This window comes from Haplochromis burtoni, unplaced genomic scaffold (assembly GCF_018398535.1).
Source record: "Haplochromis burtoni strain Fernald_Lab_line unplaced genomic scaffold, NCSU_Asbu1 Contig_1, whole genome shotgun sequence".
NCBI classification, from domain to species: Eukaryota; Metazoa; Chordata; class Actinopteri; order Cichliformes; family Cichlidae; genus Haplochromis; species Haplochromis burtoni.
Window position 1 is genome coordinate 5369505 of NW_024582362.1, and position 9275 is coordinate 5378779.

At 46.2% G+C, this 9275-nt stretch overlaps 1 protein-coding gene across 1 annotated transcript; it reads right to left on the bottom strand.

Moving 5' to 3' along the window:
• Positions 1-3155: 3155 nt before the first annotated feature.
• On the bottom strand, positions 3156-9275 carry skida1 (SKI/DACH domain containing 1). Its single transcript, XM_005912087.2, has one exon. The coding sequence runs from the start codon at positions 8834-8836 to the stop codon at positions 6332-6334; it is 2505 nt and encodes an 834-aa protein (XP_005912149.1). The 5' UTR covers positions 8837-9275; the 3' UTR covers positions 3156-6331.

A 9275-nucleotide genomic window follows, 5' to 3' on the forward strand; every position in this document is an offset into this window, starting at 1 on the left:
TAATAATAATAATAATAATAATAATAATAATAATAATAATAATAATAATAATAATAATAAAGTTGCAGCATCTCTTCCCCACACAAGCCGCTGTCTGCTTCTCTGATCCCGGGTCTGTGCAGTGGGATCCCAGGCAAACCCCCGGGAGAGGCAGCGCTGTTTCCTCCTTCGCGTTAAGACACGATCGCGGTTCAATTGAAAGGAATGGGGGAGATGTTAATGAAGGGGAATATCATGCAGAAGGCACACACACACACACACACACACACACGCACACACACACACACACACACACACACACACACACACACACACACACAGTTCAGCTGTCTGAACGCCGCGAAAAGCTGATGAAGTGTTTTTTTGTTTTTTAAACTTATTTTTTTAGTATTAATAATGTAAGAACTTCTGACCTTTGTACTAATTTATTTTAGTTTGTGGCAGTTTTAATTTCTAGCCATACTAATAATTAAGCTGTCGCTAAAAAAGGGAGGGGGATTACCAAGAGTGGTAAACAGAAAGATTGTGGGAGTTGTGCTGAAGTGATACAGTTGTATATAGTTATCTAAATAGGAATATCTAAGCATATATGCAAGTAGGGATTTCAAGAAATCCTGGAACATAAGGCTTTCTTTGGTCATCATCCTATTTCAAGTTGCTACAGACTTGCTACTATCTGACTTTTACAAATCAAAAAAAAAAAAGCTGTGGTGGTCATGCGGGGAAGCCATCTCAAACCACGACTTTTTAGACGGAGAAACTTGGTTTTTACCCATAAAGTAGAAACTTACGCGGAGAGGCCGTGGTAGTAACACGTGGTGCTTCACAACAGTTAACAAATGAAGCATTTATTGTGATATCACAGACCTGAATATTAATAAGAATAATCATTTCTTCCTATTGGCTCTGATTATTGCATTCACTCCCTCTATACTGCACGTCGTTAGCGTGGTTTAAGAGAACACACACACACACACACACACACACACACACACACACACACACACACACACACACACACACACACACACACTGTAAAGCCTTCAGTGTTATCAGAAGCCCAAAGCATAGCGCAGACTGTACTGCTATGATAATCTAAACGATGACGCTGTTCAGTGTCTTGCAGCGTGTGTTTAGACTCCGTGTGATATACGGATCTACTGCATCACTGAGCATCAAATGAAAAGTGTTTATCATCCATTTCCTTCCCCCCCAAAAAAGAAGCACAACTTTTGTCATTTTATTAAAAGTTTTTTGTTATTGTTTAATCTTCAGGTTTTTCCACTGCTGGAGTTAACAGTGTTTACTTTTTTGCATTAACCGTTTCACCGTTATCCGTGGCAGCAGGTCATCGCCGTGCGCGTGCACCGGCAGCACCAGCAGTTCTCCGGTACACGGTGCATTTCCAGAAGAGCAAAGAATGCGCTTGCAGTCTCTTGCTTTCACCGAAGTTTGAAGCGGTTCTATCCTGCAGAGCCTCTTCCGAGGGCTCCTTTGCTCCCTGAGACTCTCCCGCTTTCACACAAAACACATGTCACAGATTCATTCACTCACAGAGAGCGAGAAAGGGTGAGAGAGAGAGAGAGAGAGAGAGCTGCTCACAAATCATCTGTGAACTGCAATCCTAAAACAAACACTTATTTCCACATTTTCTCCAAGTTTCCACCAAACTTCTAAACTTCAAATCGACTGTTTGTCCTTATTAATATTTCACATCTACACATTTTGCCATTCTTGAGCGACCTTGAACGAGAGGAGTGGCAGGCAAATGTTTTACAGTTGAGAGATTCCACATAAAAACCTCCTGACAGCTTTTAATGTATTTAATTGTCTCAAAGATCAATGCAAAGTGCTGACCCTACAACGCGCCATTTTTCTTTCAACACTACCCATAACTTCGTTTCCCGAACAAGCAGCCAAAGACAAATATAATTTGGAGTGTATTAGTGCAGCTTTGGGGAAACAATTGTTTTCTTTTCCTTCTTCCTTTTTTTTCCTCTAAAGGAAACACTTATTGTATTGAGGCTGGTTTTGTTCTTTTCATGTATGGTTTCTATTGTTATTCTATAGAAGTTACAGTCTAGTGATTCCCAATCCGCGCAGGAATTTAACCCTGAAATGCCAGCAGCAGCAACAGCATAATGGCCTGTCTCTACTCCCAGTATCGCCCCTCCGGGCTTTGGCGGCAGAAGCCCAACTGGCCGGGCCAGAAAGCCTGCTAGCCCCGGTTCCCCCTAACTTCCTTGCGACTTTGGCCTGGACATTATATCGCAGAGTGCCATTACTCAGGGAAACATCGCGTCAAATACGTCACACTGCACTTAAAAGTTGGAGACTCGGTGTTTTAGCAGGGTTTCTATTTTCATTCCCTTTGGTAACAGCATGGTGTTAAATTGTTAGTTGTTTTATTGGTTTTTCCCCCAGTTATTCTATCACACCCAGGACTCACGAATGTTGTAAGAAATGCAGACTGTCTGCGCTCACAGGAAATTCATGCTACTGCAAACTACTGATGCATATAAACTACAGCAACTACACACACACACACACACACACACACACACACACACACACACACACACACACATATATTGAACCATCTCACGCGCAGCGGTTGGAAATGCTGCATGTCGTAGAATGTCTACGGTTTGCCTCTTGTTGTTATTGCAGACACCGGAGGCCTACCACTTCTCCCGTCCCACATCCCTCTAAAATCCACCGGAAAGGGAATCCCTTACTACTGTAAGAGCTTAACCAAACTAAAGGCACAACATGTGGCCTTCTTTGAAGGAAATTTGCCCTTAGCCATCGCCAGTACTATTACGATGCCCACATTATGGAGATAACGACACTGTAGATCTATTTGGGGTCAATTCCCTTCTAACCTTAAAGTCTTGCCCAAGGAATACCCACCTATCTGTCTTTTTTATCTATTTATTTATTGATTTTTAACTAATGGGAGACTTGGATGAGCAATTTAGAATACACTAAGAGGCTGTGGATATTTTATAACAAGGTCACGTAAAGAAATATTAAAGGTGAAAAGGAGCTGCTTTCCATATATAAAATAAGTGGCAATCTTTATGTATTTTAAATACCATTCTTTAATGGCATTTAGAACTCTCTCATCACTCACTCACACACACACACACACACACCAAAACAAAAAACGATTACCCATCTCAAAAGAAGGAGAAGGAGTCCGACAATTACACTCAGTCCCGTTTAATGAATGCTTTATCATTTAAAAAAGAAGAAAGGGAAAGTGCTTCAGAAATCCACCGTTCAAGTTTCTATTTCGAGTGCAGTTTTCTCATGTATATTCACAAGAAGAATGAAAAAAATCAATCAATATACAGGAAACCCCATAAAATTCACAAAAATAAATATTCAGTTTCATATAAACAACCAGTGACTTCAAATTCCGTGTCAAAAAACCTGACCTCAAGTATTGTATCCAAAGAAAAGAAATTTAAAAGTAAAAATCAAAAAGTAAATGAATGGAGGGCAGTGAAGTGGGTAACAGGAGGAGTATGGAGGGAGAGAGCATGAAGCTTGTAGTTGCTGTGCGATGCAATTGTTTACATTGATAGCGTCACTGTCAGAGAGCTGTTTGTCTTAACGGTGGAAAGGCCCTCCCAACAGGCCATTCTAACCCCCCCTCAGCCGTGCACTGTGAGAATAGGCTGGTGCGTCAGGAGAGGGGGGCCTAAAGCCAGCGCAACTCCACGGCGCAGGCGATTCCTCTTCCTCCTATGCCGTGCAACCTATGCTTTTGACATGCGGATTAAAGGTTGAAAGCTTCACTCTTGCAACACAGCTACACCCCCCCCCCCTCCTCTACCATCGACACTAACATCACCACTACACTCCAAACCCATCGCAACCCCCCCTTTTACTGCTAGCTTGCACAAACACGAGCTCGTGTTGTGTAGCTTCTAAACTAGCCATTTTTTCTTTTCAGTTTTTTTTACAAGCTTGTAGGGGATATGAGTTCAGGTCCGAATTGTCTCTCCCAGCCTCAGACATAAGGCTCACGGTGAGTTCAGTCAGAGTGGCGCTTTAATCACATGGCTAAACATCTACCACATGTATCCACAATGGTGCAGGCAGAGTGAAACGCACTTTTTGTACATTTTTTCCCCTCTCTCTCTCTTTCTCTCTCTCTCTCTCTCTATACAATCACGTATTACATAGTTTCTTCAATCCTCTGAATGAATGCGCCCTTTGCTGTGCTTGTGGAGGAGGCTGACATCATTCACGGGGCTTTGGGTTTGTTGTGATCTGGCTCACCCTATAAGCTGGGGCCTCTCTTTGTCGTGGACAGAAAAGCACACCAATTAGCAGAGCGCGTCCTGCAACTGCCATTAAAAACATCCACACATTCACTTAAAATGCCTATACGTGTAGGTGCTTCTCGACCACTTGATTTAAAGGCGTGTAGGCTTGAGTCTGAGTTGGTACTGCTATGGGTGGGGGCTACATTAAACAGGTCTGGGATAGCCTGCTGCTACGCCGAGAGCGGCCATATTAAAAAAAGAGGCTACATTCAGAACGGTGAGATGATGATGATGATGATGATGATGATGCGTTTAGGAAATAAAAAGGAAGCGAGATTTCAGAGAACCTGATTGCATTTCTGCCTTCCTATAAGGAAGGCAGCCAATGATAGTAAAGAACTGTGTTTTTCTTTCATCTTTAAGAACAACGAGACTGAGAATGAGGGATGAGAAAATCAGCATTTGGATGGTTCGGCCGCACATGGCTGAATTGTAAATAATAAAATATTTAACCTCAAATCAAACAGTCAATCTTCCGGCGGTGGGGGCTTTCCCTTTTTGCATCAACAGCTCTCGCGCGTAATTTCACGTTTGTTAGAAATCCCTAAAGCTGAAAAACAACCTAAACACATTCAAAATGCAATGCATTTAAGCCCCTCTCATGTGCTTGGTCGCATTGTTTCTTATTAGTGGCTAGAAGGTGTTTTCACGCAGATTTTTTTTTTCGTTTTTTTTTTCTTTCTTGGTGCCTCCCCCTACACTCCCCCTCCCTCCCATTATCACTAAATCACATCCCATTTTGTCTGCATTTTATATTTTCTTGAATTATTTACATGTTCACCACGCGCACACTCTCCCCGGCACAACTTCTTATTGCGTCCAGAGGAAGCCGAGGCCACGTGGACCTAGAGGGACACAAATCTGTCGAGTCTGTCGTGAGACCTCATAAAGGAGGCTTATTCATTCAAAAAAAAAATTCTTTCTGTTTTTTTTTTTTGTTTTGTTTTTTTTGATTGTCTGTATACAAGGCCCGCGTTGTGTTTGGGCCTGCGTATGTGCAGTCACACGCTTGCAAACCAGGAAATAGTCCGCAGAAATAAAAACATGACTGAAAACCAGAATACAACCACCCTTAGAAAAATAATCATTTTAAATAATAACACCAACAATAATAATAATAAAAGAAATCCCACAACCACCGAGAATAAATTTATGTCACATCTAATAAAGGCTTAACCGTGAGCATATGACCAGACATTAACTGAGCTTTTCTTGTATACATGTCTGAAACTGAATATTTGGGCACATGGATGTTTGTGGCCAAGCTGGTTAGCACGCCAGAGGAAAGACAGCGCTGATATATATAAAATATACCAAGTGGCACAGAATGGGAAACCCTGATTTTTATATTATTATAATTATTATTATTTTATGATTTGCTCAGTCAAGTTTACTCCTCAATCCTAGCAAGTTTTTTTTTCTTTTTTAAAGTAGCCTCGTCCCAAGGAATGCTGTGATTTTTTTTTACCCCCCTTCCTTCTTTCAGACAAAGCACAAACCACTGAAACCCGGCACTATACAATCCAACAGGTCGAGCAAATTAGAAAAGCGAACAAGAAACATTTGAGTTCACACACACACACACACACACACACACACACACACACACACACACACACACACACACACACACACACACACACACAGTCGCGTGAACACACCATTGAGAATAGATATTGCTTAGGATAGCTTATTTTAACACAAGTTTTTTTTTTTTAATCTTATATCCACGAGCGGTGTCTCACAGTCCTGTGGGCGTTTTCAGAGGCTCCGAAAAGGGGGGAATCTTGTGGGTTTTCCTCGATCGAGCTTGAAAACAAAGCGGAATGTAAATCCATTCTCAGGAGAGAAAAGGGGGGACAGAAAAGAAACAACACCGATAAAGTTGCGAGCATTTCGGTGCGCACAGGTTAAGACTCGGGCTACGTTTGGGTTGGAAATGGTGAGGGCTTTTTCAGGGCTTTTTTTGCTTTAAAAAACAGCTCCGCCGTCTATTTCCTAGTTCTGTGAACGTGTGGGGGAGGGAGAATCTGGCCGCCTGGCTGCCACCTCCACACGGGGTGGGACGGAGGGGGAGGCCCGGGGCCCCTCAGCGAGTTCAGGGAGTAAGCGGGGCACAAATCCCCGTCGCTGCCAACAATCAGCGACGGCGGGGATGGGAAATTTGCCATTAGGCTGAAAGGCATTTTTGCCGGCGATGCTACAGTGTTCACGTTGCTGCGTTTGCGTCTGCTCGGTAAATCCTCCGTGGATGCCTCCTCGCGCCCCACGGGACGAGAACAAGAAGAATAAGAAGAAGAGGAGGAGGACGACGACGAAGAAGAGGCAGCCTTGTGGACCCTGGATAGGTTTTGTTTTGTTTGCGTCCTGGAAACTCTGGGTTTCTTACTCCCCTGCACCGGAGCCCTGCAGTTTTTGTGCCTGTGCTCCCCCTCCTCGATACACGGGGCGTCTTGACTACTCCTGCATTCCTGAGGACCACAGGGGGACCTGAGGGCCACATCGGGGCTCTTCTCTGTGGCTTTAATCCCACTGTTGGAAAAATCTCCTTGTTTTATGGCTCCGATGGGATAATGGCCATTGTTGCTCTCTGTTTTATCTCCTTTGCATTTAGCTACAGTGGCCTGGCTCTGGTATTCATACTCATCACAGCTATCCTCCACTTTAACTTTCACATTGTGGAGACTGAACGGCGGCGTCCTGGCTGTCCTGTCCGAAGAGGAGGTGGCGGTCACAGAGGGCTCCTCTGACTCGGTCTTTATTTTTTTCAGTGCAGTGGGCAGACTTGGGCTGGCGATCGCTTTCGCATCCCTCCTGTCCACAAATTTCTGGGTCTGCTTGGCCTCTTTGCTGTGGTCATACTGAGCCCTCAGTCCCGGGGGGCATTTGATGGGATGCCCCTGTGTCCTGCGTGAAGGGTGAGAGGCCTTATTCCGATTGGGTCCCAGTGAATATGTGATGAGCTCATCCACAGTGTCGGCCTGGTTCGGATTTTCCCTTTTAGACTCGCTGAAAAAGCTCTCCCCCACAGAAGCTGAGTTAAAGTTTTGGGGCTGCGAGGGTCCCGAGTCCTGCTCTGTCTCTCTGCATGTGAATTCACATTTCTGAAGTTTGTCCCGTGATTGCGAAGCAGCAACATGTCCGAGGGTCTTGTGCTCTTTTTCGTGCTGCACTGGGTTGTTGTAGTGAAACGTAGGCTGCAGGACCAAAGGTGCTTTGCTGGTGTTGAGACTTTTGGCAAGCGATCCGACCCGCGCCCGTCTGAATCGGATGCTCTGAACCGAAACACGGCTCGAAACTGAGCTGGAGTCGGACTGAGAGGAGCTCTCTTCCTCCTCCTCCTCCTCTGAGCTGACCTCTGAACTCTCCGACTGAGTGTCATCTTCTTCCTCGCCGTCCTCTTCTTCTTCCGAACTGGCGGAGTTGCTGCTGGTGGAAAAGCCAGAGCCGAGGTCCCAGTCGGGGTAAGCCCGTTCCGAGTAGGTGCTGGACTCGGTGTCGCTGCTGTAACTCTCCGGGAAAGTTGGCTCGTGGTGGTGGTGGTGGTGATGATGATGATGTTGGTGGTGGTGATGGTGGTGGGGTCGGGGGTCGAGATAAAAATCTGGACCGAGGTGAAAAGCACCGAAAGAAGTCCCGTGACTTCCAGACGATTTGGGTTGCACGAGCAGCACCGGCGGTGCGTGGTGGTGCGCGTGCCTGCTTCTGCTCCACGAGTGCCTCGCGCTGTCCCTCCCGCCGCCCCCCTCGCGCCTCCTCTTCCTTTTGTGAAGTAGGTCGCCGGCTGAGCGAGAGAGCCTGGACTGAGCAGCTATGGCGGACTGAAGCACCACCGGCTGCCGGCTCACCGCGCTCCGGAAAAACGAGTGCCTTTGGCTCAAAGTGACGCGGTTCCCTGTTATTTTCGCTGTTTCATAGTTTTTAAAGTGTTTGTAACTGGACTTGGTCGCCGAACGGCAATCCCGCCCGTGCGTTTTGTGATAAAACTGAGGTAGTTTGGAGTCGGTAAGGCAAGGAGTCAGCTCCTTCTTCCTGCCCACTTTGCCGTGGAGTGTGAGAGTCTCCGGGACGCCGTGCTGCAAACTAAACCAAACTTTTTCCCTCCACAGCTCGCCGTCAGCACGGAGGAACCCCGAGGACTCGTCCTCATCACCGGGGGAGCACGCCGCTTTCGCTTTCCTTTTGTTGGACTTCAACACCCGCTCCGTCTTGCAGGAGAAATACAGAGCCTCCACGTCCTCCCGCGATATGAGAGTGCATTTGGCGGCGTGGAAAGCTATAGAGTTTATTGCTTTGAGCTTCCGTAGCTCTTCCAGGTCGCACTGGTGCTTCTTCACTTTCAGGTAGTCCATGCGCTTGTGCACCGTGGTCCGAGGGATGTTCTTCAGCAGGTCGGTGAAGACCTGGGACAAAGCAAACATTTGCTTGCCTTGGATGAGCAGGTATCCCAGCCTCACTCCTTGCATTTCCTCAAAGCCACACTCCAGGTCTCCCATGATTTGTGTGTATCCACTAGAATCTATTACTCCATGTAGTCAGCCTCAATATACTGTGGATTCACCAGTGAGTGGCATAGGTTAGCGAGCTCAAGGCATCCTGCTCACACCTATAATCCAGCCACACTGCTGCGTAATGAAAATGCAAACTTTGACATGCGGAGTTAAATGGAGCTGCCCCTGTCTAATAGATTGAATGAGCCGACAGCATCCACTCCTTGCTTCTTGCCCCGGGTCCGGCATGGTGGTGGAGGAATGCGACGGATGCGTCCACCAAGCCGGGGCTGCTACCTGCCTCTGCCGACTCCACTCCCCTCTGGTCGGCAGCAGGACGAGGGGTAGGTGTACACCACTGCCTCAGCCAGAGGGATAAAATAGCTAGAAGAGAGAGAGAGGGAGGGAGGGAGAGAGAGCGACAGAAAGGGAGGGAGAGAGGGTG

What these genes read in the sequence shown, in the direction of transcription:
- skida1 (XM_005912087.2), bottom strand. Translation starts at nt 8,836, where the DNA reads ATGGGAGACCTGGAGTGTGGCTTTGAGGAAATGCAAGGAGTGAGGCTG.